The sequence below is a fragment of the Diorhabda carinulata genome, chromosome 5 (genome assembly GCF_026250575.1).
Source record: "Diorhabda carinulata isolate Delta chromosome 5, icDioCari1.1, whole genome shotgun sequence".
Lineage (NCBI taxonomy): Eukaryota > Metazoa > Arthropoda > Insecta > Coleoptera > Chrysomelidae > Diorhabda > Diorhabda carinulata.
The window spans coordinates 10,754,559-10,770,327 of NC_079464.1; the positions used below are offsets into that span (position 1 = coordinate 10,754,559).

Below are 15,769 nucleotides of genomic sequence, written 5' to 3' on the forward strand. Positions count from 1 at the left end.
AATAGGGAATAAATAAATCTGTTTTAAATTTAATTTTCGCAAAACAAACTGAATTGATGTAAGAATGTTTTGTTATTTTTTGATTTGAAGTTCTTATAGGAATGTTCAAAGATCCTCAATTTCCTCAATAATGCTCGCTTATTTTCGTGTTCAAATGAATAATGAAAATGTTTAAAATTCATGATATGTAGTTCATTTCATCTCTAGCATTTTTGAATCTTTTAACTTCGTTTATTAACAAAGAATAAGTCGTTATATTGGGACAATTAAACATACAGTTTCAGACAATAATGATGTGATTACATTTCATAAGTTATTAAGGTATATTTTTGTAGATTTTCAAACATAATTTTACTTCTGATAGTTAATTTAACTCTAATTAATTTTAATTTAAGTTTAATTATTTCTTTCGAAATATTAAAATTTTTTATAAATTCTTCATAAGAATTGAAACTACAACTAAAGTATATATATAAATCACTCACAACAAAGAAATTGAGATCAGATTTCTTCTACTAACCTATTTTCCAAAATTCTCCCAATATTGTTTACACTCAATACATGCATTTTAAACCAAATGTATCGATGAATAATTTCCGCAATTTGTTTGTTGTCTTGCTTTTTATCCTTTCCGGAAGCTTTCCCCTCTTTTCATGTTCGATTTTGGTGTATCATACTTATTTCTGTTCTATTTTTTCTTCATTTTGTTATGTTTATATTTTATTGAAAATTTTTCTGAAAAATATTGTTTCAAATGTAATAAATATATGATTCCGCAATTTATCTTGTATTTTTGTCTTTGAGGTTGTATTTTGAGATAATTTAAAACGAGTCAATTTCGTTTTTTTTTTCAGAAAAATTTGTTTAGACTTTTAAAGATATATCCAATAACAATTGACATTTCTTTATTTTCATTTTTATCACCATTTCATCAACATTTTCATCTTTCGCATTTCCACATTCAGCATCCATCCAAATACGGACATGGATCTTTAACTTTACAAATCTTTAAATTCGATGTATTTATAATTGTTTTCCATATTTAATATAATCAATTACTCCTAAATGACATCTTTGAACACCATAATATAAATATTGTTACCAAAAAAACACATAATGTCTTCAAAATTTAGCATGTGTGGAATTTCGATTGACCAATTATACTATCTGAAAGGTCAAAAATTGGTCATAAAAGATCAATTGGTCTTATTAATTGGTCAGCGTTGGCAACAAAAAATGAAAAATTCCCCAAGTATATAAAATATTTCTAATTTAAAAAAAAGTTTGTATAAAATTATTATAAAAGCCAGTCGACTATTATCCCCCAAATCCCATGCATGCACGTTGACCTTCACACATTTGTCCTATTTCTTTTCCACATATTTACTAGTAGTAGATGTGTAAGTCGTTTCTATTTCCCCCACGCCGAACTCTTGCCCGTTTAGAAACACTTTGAACAAACAGTCGATTTACCACATTCATATTAATTTTTCATCACCAATCTGATAACTCAAAAAATCGGGAACACATTTTTTAACTTTTTTCCAAAGCAAAATGACTGTTTATAAGGAGTTCTTGTCACTTGGTAGTTTGTGGTAACAGTTTTTATTCTACCTATGAACAATCACATTTAGTTTCATAATCTATACCAATAAAATAATTATTTCAATTGGAAAACTACATTAAAAGTTTAACTTTACATTGAAGCAAAAATAATATCTATTTAGCAACTCTCGGTTGTGGTAACAGCATTAATAACATGAAGAGACATTATTCAGTCTTATCAAATAACAAAGTGAAGTAATTTTCAAACCAGTTTTCTAACTACATATAGGACTTTTTCGTTTTCAAAAACATGTTTAATGAATCACAATCAAAATAATTAAAAATAAACCAACAAAAAAATTTAAAAGTAATAAGCTACTAATCAGAATGTTCATCATTAGTAGTACATTTGGGACACAAAATCATTTTGTGTTCTCCACCCAAACTGCTGTTGGATTTTGCACAAAAATTGTTGCCCTTCCTGTCCTTTGAAGAATTATAATAAATGCACCTTCTTTTCTGCTCTAGATTACTTGTTATTGTAGTAGCTAACGATTGTGGCCGTTCCTTGCCCAATATGTCTCCTATTGCGAATCGCAATTCTCTCGAAATGCGTTGATTCTCCAGACGTTGATTCATATATGGCTTTTGAGGAAGTCTGCACGTGCATGACTGAGAATTCTTCACAATCTAAGTTCCATTTGAATATTACAAATGCATTTACACTTGCCATGTCGAGTATTCCAAAAAAATATGCCCAAACCAACGCAGTATTTTTACCCTTACTATATAGCGGATTTCTGGCCATATAACTTGGTGAAATATAATTTGATGAAATCATGATGGAAAATCAAAGAGATACAAACAAATTACTTAAAAATATATATATGAAATTTGAGGATTCCAATCCAAAAATAAATATATGAAATTACAAAATTCACATTCTTAGTTTTATCATTTTCTATTTGAGTAGATTTGGTTCCAGAAAGATGTTTGTTCTATTGACAATAAAGAATAAATTCAAAATTATTTGGCAGTGACTTCAAATAGTAGAAGTATTTCTCCATGTTTTGTGGTTTATTTGGTTTATTTATATTACATTGGTTGCGTTGAAAAGTTACAAATTTTAACGAATAAGGGACAAAATAATCTAACAATAGCTGAAGAGTTGAGAAATATGAGTTTATCTCTGTATACTGAATAGATTTGCATAGTGTTTAGCTGAAAGAGGTGAATTATCAGTGCCCTTTTGACTATTTTGTTTGATATTGTGCTTCATTTAGTTTGGTTCAGTTTTTAGAATCCAAATGATTTTTTTCTAAAATTACATCTTTTATGATATTTTTGTAACAAATAATCTTTTTATTTCTATGTATTTACAATAAATGTCCGTACTTCTGTGGTCTTGACATATACTTGTTTTGATACTGATCGATTTTGATTCTAAAAAGTATGGTACTTAAAGACTCAAGTAGGAAATCAGTGGAACAATTAAGTTATAATTTATAGTGACATTCTAATGTTCCGTGAAATTACGAATTTTTACCAAAGCGAGATTATTTTTTGACTCATTTACATATATTTGAAGAAGAGTTTAGAATTGTGATTTGTTGGTAATACGACTTATTAACTATTCTCCTATCATAATGACTGTTTCAATTTTTCATTTATTTACCAAAATTTTTCTTGTTAAATAGCGACAATAATGCAGTTAGTATACTAAATAATATAAAATTTTCTTATAACTGAAAGAAAATTCAGGTTTTTCAAAATTTCAGTTTTTTCATTGATGAGATATTATCGAATTCGTTTGTTATGCGAAAAATAATAAGCGCCACTAAAGGATACACTGTATAGGTTCACAGTTACATTATGAGATTTGCTTATTAATCTATTAATGTGAAATTTTCTACTTCGCTGATAGTGTAAGGCGTAGACATACCACTAAATGTGTTAGACAAATGAACTTATTTGGAGGACCTTCTGATAAATTTCTCATAATTTTATCTTTTTAAATCATTGGTTATCATCAGTTTTATTGTGATATATATGTGACTTTATATGGACATATCAATAAAATGACAATAAGGCAGGTGGCTTCTTTTCCAAAATACAACCATAAACAGTATCAAGGTAATTATTAGTTTCAATACCATATCAAAATAACATAAAAAAATCAAAAGAAAGACTAGTGTCTATACAAATGCATATATTCTACGAAGTTTTTGTTTCTTGTTAGTAAACATTCTGAAATGTGTAGGTGAAAATTCGGTATGCCGTCTTTGTTAACGATTATTTTTCGAAAAAATAACGTGTGATTTCAGCATAGTCTGTGAAGTGCTTAAAAATCCAATGGAAAACAAGATATACGTTATCCTTTTCAACATCATGGTCTATGTATTATGGGGTGGAGTTTTCCATATCTAATCTTTGTCCGCATATGACAGAACCTACATAAAATCTCTGTTCACTAACTCACTAAATTTAAATTATAGAAAAAATTTGTATCAAAAGTATTTCGAATTTGAATTTATAGTTTTTGATTATATGTTTAAGAATTTAATTACTATGTTTTGTTAACAGTTTCCTAGTGATTTCTTCCTAAAAACCTATCATAATGTAAGTTTATTAATTGAACAATTCAATTTTTTAATGTTAAAAATTATGTCTGTGTTATATAAGGGGGCATAAGAAATTTAGAAAGGCTTGGCTGGGGCATGGCACAAAAAAGGGGAAACACTAGTTTAAACGATTTTTGCCAGGTTATTCATATTTAATGATAATGTGCTACGTAAAGTGACTAAACTAAATCTGTTCTTCCAAATACTGAAGAAGAAATAGGAACATTTGAAATCTGATAGTCAGACACTAGAAAATCTAGATCTAAGGGTGATTAATTTAATAAATTAATAGAAGTTTTTCTTGGAAATGCAGGAAAGGAATATATCCGATTTTTACCATCAAAGCTTCAAATTGGCTGATTTACTATATTTTACTTTTTTACTTTACTTTTATAAAAAGCATTTATAGGTCGATTCGGTTTATATTCCTAAAAAATAAACGAGCTGGTGGGAAACGTTATTTTCACGTATGTCGGCTTTGAAATATTTCAATAAAATTAGATAAAGATTTTTATATTATGACAATTAATCATATTAGATTGTCAAATTTACACTCCTGTTATGAATCAATGTTATTAATCAATAAGTCTGTTAACAATTAAATCATTGTGATGTAGCTACATATTGATTACCAAATTAGCACGAAGGAAAAATTTATATTTATCTTCAGAAAAAACTTTTTGTTAGTTAAGTTGTTATAACTTCCTTTATTCTGCCTTCAAAATATTTGATATTAACACCATATAAGAATGAATTTTTTAATATTCTTTTTTTCCTTCTACCATAAATTAAATTCGTCTTTTACATTGTTATAAAATTTATTGATGATTCTGTCTTATGAAATAGGGTAAGTCAGGTCATAGCACACACAGAATTAATGTTCAAGGAATTAATTTCCTATCCAAACTATATATAAGTATCCAATTACATACTACTTAATTATGCATTCTGTATAAAAATTATCATTCTGCTTCCATTCTTTATAATAAGAAAATTAATTGAATTTAATGGAAAAGACAGGTATCTAAGTATAATTAACCCTAAACACTGTCTCTCTTACATTCTTAATCTATTTAAACTCTTTACACTACACTTAACTAACTTATAATAATTATTTATCACTAACACTTGAATAACTTTTATAATTTATTTAAATTCTTGGGTTACTCTTCTTTATCGTTCCGTTCACTATGATTATTTATTATAAACTAATCAAAAATTCTAGAAAATAAAGAAACGAAAAAAATTAATAATTAGACTTCTAGAAATTAATTGAAAAGAAACAATGTAAACAAATCGCCTGATATGATAAATAACAAACGTATATCAAACGTGCCGAGTCTTCGGCAAATTTTGGAATTCTCCTATAGCCGAACAGGACCGGCTTCAGGACCCATAACGTGGAATTGTTCGTAACAGTAAGCCTGACTGGAACAACTAGGTCATTAGTGTGTATATTTAATAAATATTTGATTTCGTTAACTGACATATTTGTGGTCCTCCCATATTCAACAGTTTTAAATAGATTTATGCTTGTTATTGTTATTATTCATAGTGTATATTATACTGCGTACGCGTATTGAAACATGAAAATACAGTTAAAAAATGTGAAGAGATTAGGAGAAAACGTCGTAATAAATGACACAGTGTTAGCAGAAAGTAATTCCTAAAGATGAAGACTTAGAGGTTGAATTCAATATGTTTTTCTTGTCTTTGGAAACAGACACCTTATCGTAATATTGATAATTTCCCAATTTCAGTTGCTAACTAATACTAATGAGCTGCTAATTAATTGATGGCTAGATTATTTCACTTGAGCACATTCCTTCCTATTAAGGATTGAAATATCACATTTTACAATATTGATTTAATAAATCAATGAAAAACCAGGAAAGGTACAATGATAAGTGATAAGTTTCCAGAGATCATCAACTATTATTTCACATTCCGTACCAGCTCGTTATGAAGGGCTACACAAACCAATGTCAAACATGCAGAAAAGAGGAAATGAAACTCTATGGTCACTTTTCGGAAATATTACATTTTCATAGAATATCCTAAAAGTAAATTCATATGTTATTATCAGGATATACAAACCGATGTATGAAATTGACAAAATTTTAGATCAACATAATGACAATAGTTTGGAGATTGCATCATATCACCTTGATTTTAACTCCATTGAACTTGTTTGGGCGTCTCCTAAACACCACACTTAGATTATGCAATATCATCTCAAATGTGAAAGAAATTTTGATAAATTGGAACCAGTCGAAGGTGTATCAATACATCAAATTATAATAAATCTTGACTAGGATGAAATTCCTGATAATAGAACAGAGTTTTCCCCAAAATAATATTAGGAACATTTGAATACTTTCACAGTGGATGTAACTTGACGTGGTGGAAAGGCTTAATTGCTTCTCATAGTATTATTAGCTACTATGAGTAATGTCGACTAATGTTCTTACATAAAAAAAATAAGTATGTTTGAATCAGGATCAATTAGTGTGATACAGTTCAGTGCCACTTTCATCCTTTGAGATATCAATTCGAACATTTGAGGGATTAGAGCCATAATTAGTCTTCACATTTTCAAATTATTCGAAATCTTACAGGGTGTTCCATAATGCTGTGCCATATCGTAGTCAAGTTTTTTCAAATGAAACACCCTATATTTTATTGCATACTTAGAATCAACTTGACTTCTCCATTACAATATTATAAGGTTATGATGTGTTCTATGCGGTATTTAAAAAGTTATAAACAAAATTTCAAGTTCAATACGCAGTACAGAATAAGAGAAATTCAAGAATGAACATTTGTTGCAACCAAAGCATTCGAATAGTAATAAAAATTGTGGGAAATTATATATTTAGTTAATGTTCATTGAATCTGATACAGGGTGAATTCAATTAATAATATATTATTTTCTAGGGTTTTTCAAATTAATAGTAGTATTTTATGTAAATTTTAAATTAAGTATTTCACTTGAGTATCGAAAAATATCACTAGCATACTTTTTTTTATCAAGCATTCCCTATACCTATAATTATTCTTGAGCTATTTTGATTTCTGTGTGCAAACAATAATTTTGCTCCGTCTATATCTAATCATTCAACAAATAATTGTGACTTGGCTATTATTTATTTGTTAAAAACTGACATTTTATTATTGCCGTTTGGTACGGTAGAGGTTGAATTGCAAATACAAAGAAAAAACGAATAACAAATACATACAAATAAATTACGGGAACAAAACAGTAAAAAACTATCACATTCATGATGTAACATATATTACATTCTTGGCTTTAAAAACACACCTTTTCTCGCGAATGCAATCAAATGTTTTAAATATCACTTTTTAACTGATATCATCTAAAATATCTAAACGTTTTCATATCAATATGATAATTATTGAATTTTTAAATAGTCTGTATTTGTGTGAAACAAAGATAAAGTTTGAATTTTGAATTATGCAGTCTAGTATTGACAAGGTAAATATTTTTGAAAAAGTCTTTTTCTCCAGAATTTCATGAGCTATTTGAAATATGAAACAAATAACAAGAAAATGATAATTATGAAAAGGACAAAATCGGCGTCAACTTGCCTGATACTTGAATGTATTCCTCATATATCAAGTCTATGATGTTATTGATTATAATATTGGATAAATGTGTTAAAAAAGGTTATGATTAACGAATATAAAATTTTTGACCTGATTTGAAACTAATATCTGATACTGAACACATTGTACACTGCCATTATCTGATGTGAGTTACAATAAAAAAATTATCGTCTTCAAAGATAATTTTCACTTTCGGTATATAATTTGGTATGATTCATAATTGATAAATTACGATGAGGTTCTTAGAAATAGTTATCTTTTATAAAAGTTGAATCATTGATTTTTCAAAACGTCTCTTTTGATTCATTATATAATATGTTTTATGTCATATTTGAATTTTTACAAACTGGCTACATGCACTTACTATTCATAGCTTTTAGTTACCTATTGATTGTTGTTTAGTTATTACAATTATTTAGCAATTATCATGGCTGTTTCAGATTATCACAAAAACAAGAAATACTCAAAACGCATTTCATGTGATTAAGAGGGAATTAGAATCAGTACATCATCTTAAACTTCTCATTTCTTTTTAGAGGCCATCAGGACTGTGACTCTATCAATTATAAAAATGTTCTGTAATAAGGTGACCAAAAGAACACGGTGGAAGATGGTCATCAAGGGATGTAACCGTTATCTTAGTTTTAAAATGATTTTTCACAGAAATCTACCAAGAAAATGTTACTAGTAATATATGCTCACTAGCACACCGTTTGCAGTACTAATACACCAACACCAACAATTACATTCTCTGATGTGTGTTTGCATAACGACGTTATTCAGAAAGAGTCTTCAGTCTTTGAAGGTGATAAATGGGTAATAGAAATGCGACTCCATTAATAAGCCAGCATATCTAATATTGATTTTTGATTTTGCAATTTATTTACCCAGTATATTGATATTTTTTTTAAAAGAGTTTTGCTAAATAAGTAGATGTTAACCGAAAGGCCGACCTTTGGAAGATTAGTCATAACGATTATTTCCACGGGGTTCACAGAAATTTTTATTTGATTCATATGAAGATTGTGTTGACGTATTGAAACACTTTATGAAAAACCTTCATCGTTTCTACTATATATCACAAATAAAATGGATTCAATCGATCAACAAATAATTTTTCCAACGAGACTAAACTTGTTGAAATTGAGTCAATTAGAATAACAGCTTTTTATCAAAAAAACATTTTACTACCTCTAATCGCATTATATATAAATATTTTTTTTGGAAACATTTACTTGGTGGATTTCAATAAACTTTTTAATATGAAGGTAATGTTCTTAATTACCATTTCAAAAATCTGGAAATATTGTCCATGGTCTTTTTTTGCTCTATGAATAATAATTTTCAAGATACAAATATCTTATCTGGCCAGTACATACTGTAACAATAGTAAGAGCTTTCGTGTGATCATTTTAAATTGTGAGAAAGGTTGCTTTTTTTTTCAAAATAGCTACAATACTTTTTAGCCTCTAAGTCTAAGTTATCGAAGGAAAAACTGAGTAGATTCAGAGCCTTCGACTTTAAAAGTTGATGTTACGATGGTATTATCATTTCAATTTATCTTTCTATTATTTCAAATGTCTCGTAAAACTTTGTTGATGGACGTGTTTTATTTTCATTTCAACGATGCTCGTTTTTAGATGACATGGTAATTAACTATTATTTATTTTATTTTGCGAATGGAAAGAAATGATTAAAAGTTTATTTTATCGAAATATTATTTATACATTCGCTACATTTAGAATGGCATAATACTCCAGTCTCACAAATCATTAATCAATTATATTTCATTGGAAACCTCGCCTCTAAGGATAAAACTATTGCATTTGACACCATTGTTACTTCCAGAGCTGCTACCTTTACATCCTCCGTTGAGAAGTTGAGAATTAACTAAAAAAACACTTCTAATCTAACTAGCAACTAGCAAGTTATAACTCGCTCGGATTTTCCCTTGTTCCCTTGTTCGAAACAATAAAATTACTCATTTCCTTCACACACCCAATTCCCTCTTTCTTATCCCAAGAAATCAATTTTAGATTCACCGCGAAGGATATCTCTACATAGTGGTGATATTGCATCAAGCTATTAAGCTAGATATATCATAAGCTCCTCTTCACCAACAACTTGGAAAAAAGTATATTATAAATTGAGTATTTCAATAAACTCAACCTTTTATATAATTTTTTTCAATTTCAATATCCACAATACTATTTGGTTACCTAAACATACATTTGGGGAAAAATTGTCGGAAACATTTCACATATTTGGCGTTTGTCTATTAAATACTTTCTCTAATACACATTACAATACCTTCTCAGGTACAGACACAAGTATCTGCAATCTTAAAGAGCTTTTTTTTGATGATCTGATGCAACTACGTTTCCATTCTCATTTCCAACCAAGAATCAATTATTCGTAAGTATTGGAATTCTTGGAATTTGAAAACTTACCGATATCATGATCTCAGTAGCAAGTTAAAGCAAGCAAGGTAAAACTGTATTATCTGCTGTATTCCTCCTTTGAATATATACTCAGTTAATCCAAATCTAGTCGACCTAGAGCTCCAGCATACTGCACTTAAAGTGAATGCTAAATAAAAACAGTTTTCGTAACAAAATTATGTCTCCTAACTAATACTAATCATAATCAAGCCTGAAATAAAATTCAACAAAGGCAGGGCAACATCAACAATATTCCCTACTCTTTCTCTTTACCTCCAATTGGACCGGACAATTAATAACTTTTAATCAAACAATATTGCAGCTTTTTCATTACATAGCAACTTATACTGAGATATACAAGATGGCATTGACAGAATTTGTAAAACAAAAGAAATGTGAAAACTTTGTTGTGAAAATATTGGATAAATCATTTGCTCTATAAAAGCGGACATCTTCAAACTATGCCGTAATCAAGGATCTGCACTCAGAACATATATTCACGATCACAACCAAAAAAGAGGAAGACATTTTCTTGATCGTCGACTCACATGGCAGAAGCCCTACATAATAAATATCCCGCAGACCTACATAGGGATAGGTCTGATAAGTCCAGTTTTTTATTAAAACAGAGGAGTATTCAAGACCGAGTTATTTGAACAGACACTATGAAAGCGTCATTCTTGAACAAGAAATAAACGATAAATGCAGGAAGTCTACTACTAGTCTACAAATCAGTAGAAATTATACACCACATCACAGAGGTTTATCCCGTTCTTTCTGAACGTGCTTATCTGTCCCATCATAAACAAGTGGCAAAAATTATACATAACGAATTAATGAAAAACATTGTTTAAACAAAAACCTCTTTTCATAAATATATGCTAGAAGTTTTAGAAACAACTAATTGTGTTCTATACTGGGACAGACAAAAACGGTGGATAAAAATAGGCCTGACGTAGACTTGAAACTCGAGAAAACTGCCTAAGCATGAATATAAAAAGAAACTGAAAAGGTCTTAGAGTTTGAAAATTTTGCAATCGAAATTAAACGTACATGGAAATTGAAAAGATATAAACTATGCCTATAATGATTTCTCTTTGTGAAGTTATAACAAAACATCAATCGACTTGATCTCTATGATTACTTAAACAAGAAGAAACTGTAATTCTCGAAACGTGCAATTCGATAAGAAAATTTTCAATTGACGTAGGATAAGATGAATTTTTCCCTATTATTGAAAATTATATTAAAATACTAATGAGAGCTGTGTAATAATAAAGCCCCGCGTGCTGATCGTGTCGTGAGCGGTCTTTCTATTATGTCTAAATATGTCAACATCTGCCAGCCTGCGGTAAATCCGTTTTCGCTGTATCTGATGTCATCGTAGTTACAACGTTACCAGTGCATTTTCTTCAATATTTTTCTATATTTCAGGAACAGTTGATTGTATATATACATAATGACCATATTAATTTATATCTAATAATTGTCCATTCCTACTATACGAAAAATAATCAACAATTTTGTTGGTAATGATACTGTAACCATTCATTATAACCCTAAGGACTTTTTGGGATAAAAATGATTTCAAAGGCTTTTTAAAAAAAAACAAACCGGTTACATAAATCATCCTGATTGCAAATATCAGTATACAGTATATATTCAAAGTTATATTAGTATAAATGTGAGTGAAATTTTGCATTATATAATTGAAATTTACTATTATATGATGTGTATTGTAATTCAGTGTTATTTAATGTATTATGTTAATTAAAATCATCTGAAATCCGTGTAATGATATCGATGTAACGCTTACGTTTGATTCGAAGAAGCCCTACTCATCATCACGTTGCGTCTGCTGGTAATTAGGCTCCGAGTACCTACCAATACTAACCTGTCGATTTATGAAATTATAATTGTAGATGAAACGATGGCCATCTTCACTCTCTGCTCGTGCTAAATCAGTCCTCTCTCAACAAAACATCAGTATTATTAGGTGTTGGATAAATATCTGCCTTAATCCATATTTTTTGTATGCTATTAATATCGTCGGATCACCTTATTGGTGGGCGTACTTTACTATTCAATTTCGATGATAACATAAAAGATAATAAGCATAGATGATGCTCTTTTCTCTGATTAACATCAATTATTACCGACCTTCAGAAAACTTTATTCCAAATCTAATAAATTGGGAAGAAAAAAAGACAGAAATACGTTTTAACATATTGACATGGACCCTGTATAATTGTAATCTTGAGAATGCATAAATCTTTTATGATAACATAGAATTAACAGAATGAATTATAGTTGTCATCATCACCGTGGAACGGAAAAAAAGAGATAATAGAAAGGAAAACAGTGCAATGACATGATTTGTGGAATCGTGGATGCCGGTGCCAAAGGCGACATTACGGCGCTACAGACGCAGGGAATGGCGCCAATTTGGAGGAGTTCGGCGCCAAAGTGCCCACATTTTTGTTTTTCTTCACAATGTAGTTGTACACTCTAAAAATCATCTAGAAGTTAGGAAACTGTGTAATAAAATAATAAACAATAATTACTGAGGCAATTTGGATACATTGGATACTTATTAAACATTTAACTGACATGTTATTAGAGTTACTTATTCGATAAAGAATAAAGTTATGAATACGAGGATAAAAGTACAATGCAATCACACCCTACTTTGGTACATATTTCCTTTTAATATGATTATAAAATCAAAGGAAGAATTATATGAATCATCTGGTATTTCCTTCTTTGGGCTTTTTTCGTCAAGTACGCAATGCTAAACATTGTTTTTTCTTTTCCATTTATTACTTCTCCTTAAAATGAATACACTTGTTAATATTTAAAAAAAAGTATAATAAAAATAAGGGACTCCATATTCAAATAGGTATTTGATATTGTTAATATTATAATATACTCTCGACTATTTTCTATAATGAGCACAAAATACGTAAAAACAAGTTAATAAACTATTCTGTTTGTTTATGAATAATAATATACTAAAGCTAAAAACTAATTCTATAGGCTCTAGGTACCAGCCAACCATCTAATTTATTCATAAATCTAGGTTGTAGATGAGCTTTTAGTACATTATTTATCCCATTATCTTTGTTTTCAGTAGAAATAAGTCAAGGACATTGATAATTCTTCGAAAAAAATTTATGAATATTTGAGCATTTATCAATGTTCGAGGGTTATTCGGATAGCAAATTTTTTGTTAATTGTATAAAAAATACAGAGCAAAAAAAATTTATTTGAAAGTGCTAACAAAACAACAATAGTTAACTGATAAAGATGTATTTCCAATACGTATGCAGTTAATAATTTGATTATGATGTAGTTCGACAATATTCAAGTAGAGTTGGCATTGTTGTTACCCATAATTTTCGTAGGCTATTGCTCTTGTACACCACTTTTGTCCAATCGACTAATAGTAGTCAATCATTGGAGGGATTAGTAATTTTTTTCATTGGTATTCAAGCCAATCGCTTTGGCATATGATTTTGTTTAATTTTGAATGGTATTTCTTCCAATGGGCAGATTATCATACCAGTGATTATTGGATTTGTAGTGACGATTCAATCTTAGAAATAATCTGTTGATTTATATATTTGAGCCCCTTTTTGATATCAATTTTTTAAATAATCTCTCAGGACAAACGTTGCTGTCGTTGTTTTCTATTGAAAATTTTCTATTAATACAAATTTTTGAACCACCTTGGTAAGTTTTGCTAAATACAGGTTTATATTCAACTCGATTTGTTACAGAGCCATCGTTGTTTGATTCGATACAATATAGTCAGTAAAGCAAGCAGCATCTTCCCCATCTCGCCAAGCTAATTCTATCGCGGCTATGTGATAAAAATGCCGTTGCAGCTCTTTAGGGCTATTTTCATTCCATAAACAACACTATCAATAATAACTTTCATTTATTTATAATATTTTTCTTGCAACTACTCACTTGTTAGGTTCCTTCACATGCTCACAGCCTAATCCTTTAAAATCAACGTCAATTCTTCCGCCGTCCGATTTTCATCTAATTGATACTTTCTATCGTTGCAAAAGTCCATGGGATCTGTTTTGAGTATAATGTTTTACTGATGGTATGTTTTTGTATTTTTGGTTATGAGCTTCATGATTGTTAAGAATTTTCTTATCAATTTTGTTTCCATCTCTAAAAATTTATTATTCATGTTTTTTCTGTATTCAACTAGGTGCATAACTGGCTTCACTCCATACTGTTCCAATCTAAATTGTATTTTTCTTGTTTTCAGCCAACTGTCTTCCAATTTTTTTGGCAAACGACGAACTGAGGTTCCGAAGAATAAGGTGCAATGCTACAGTACTCTGTTATTGTGCCACCAACAATACCAATCTTCCTGTACTTATGACTACGGTAAGATACAAGAGCTTGTTCCAATGAAAATTTTACTATGCGTATTCAAGTAAACAAATATCATTTGGATTTATCCTAAATATTACAATTCCTCTACTTTTTTCCAAAAATGACTTTAAGAATTTCGAATGGCTTTTGGATTAATAAAATGTTAAGTATAAAGGATGTATTACGTATACTATTTTATGTTGATGATAAAACATTTTATTTAAGAATTCCACTACTAATCAAATATGCCGTTAACAGATTTTATTGTGAAATATTGATTAAATGAATAATGAACGTTCTGTTTGTTCACGATGCATTTTTCTTATCATTGAATTTCGAAGCTAAACGTATCCGACTGATGTAACAACATTGTTTAGTTGCAATTGTCTTTTTGAAATTAATTTTTTTTACAGCAGTTAGTAGAAAATAAATGTGAGGGGGGAGAATGGACATGTTCACCTCCTAAGGAGTGCTGCAAGCAAGGCTGCTGTTTCCTTTTTAATCAACCTTTTGCTAAAGGATCCGCAGGAGCTTCTCTTCAACATGGGACAGTTTTCAACCCTCTATTTCTGGGACATTGGCAAGTAACTTTTTAGAATTTTACATTTGGTTGTTGTTGTCGTCAAAGATTAGGAGAAGGAGAAGGCGAAAGAAAGGTAGAAAAGATTTACATGAAAGCTATTTGAATTAATTGATACGATATTCATGATATCCAATTCTCATTTTTTGCGTTGATTATTACTTAAGGGAAAATCTTTTGAAAAATTTTTAACCAGGACAACTCTATGTATGTAGCTCTTTATTAAGATAAAAAAAAACGTTTGAATGGTATAATTTATACCCTGTGTCACATTTGAGATGTGGTAACTTCTTATTTTCAGTGATTAAAGGAATTCAGATTTGAATTTTCCCACAATAATATAATTTGATGGATTCCATTTTTATGATAATCATTTATAATTTAAAATCGATTTATGTCTAAAACGAGCCGACAAATAGGACCAATTCTTACCGATCTTCGCGTTAGAGGTATCGCAAAAATGTATTGGAAAAAGTATTATTTTTTACTGAGATTATTTTGTAGAGGAGCAGGTATATAAAAAAATAATATTATAAATGAGTAACCGCCCTCAAATTGCT

At 29.4% G+C, this 15,769-nt stretch overlaps 1 protein-coding gene across 12 annotated transcripts in view; it reads left to right on the forward strand.

Moving 5' to 3' along the window:
- Positions 1 to 15,769, forward strand: part of LOC130894006 (uncharacterized) — a 37,165-nt gene that overhangs the window by 665 nt on the left and 20,731 nt on the right. For 4 of the 12 annotated variants that reach the window (XM_057800488.1, XM_057800492.1, XM_057800494.1 and 1 more), the window contains exons 1-3: positions 3,164 to 3,678; positions 14,520 to 14,641; positions 15,043 to 15,209. In XM_057800488.1, the coding sequence (XP_057656471.1) occupies positions 3,624 to 3,678; positions 14,520 to 14,641; positions 15,043 to 15,209 (344 nt within the window). In that variant the 5' untranslated portion in view covers positions 3,164 to 3,623. Of the gene's footprint in view, positions 1 to 3,163; positions 3,679 to 14,519; positions 14,691 to 15,042; positions 15,210 to 15,769 lie in introns of those variants that run through there. The other 8 variants (XM_057800493.1, XM_057800497.1, XM_057800500.1 and 5 more) reach the window with 6 other exon arrangements.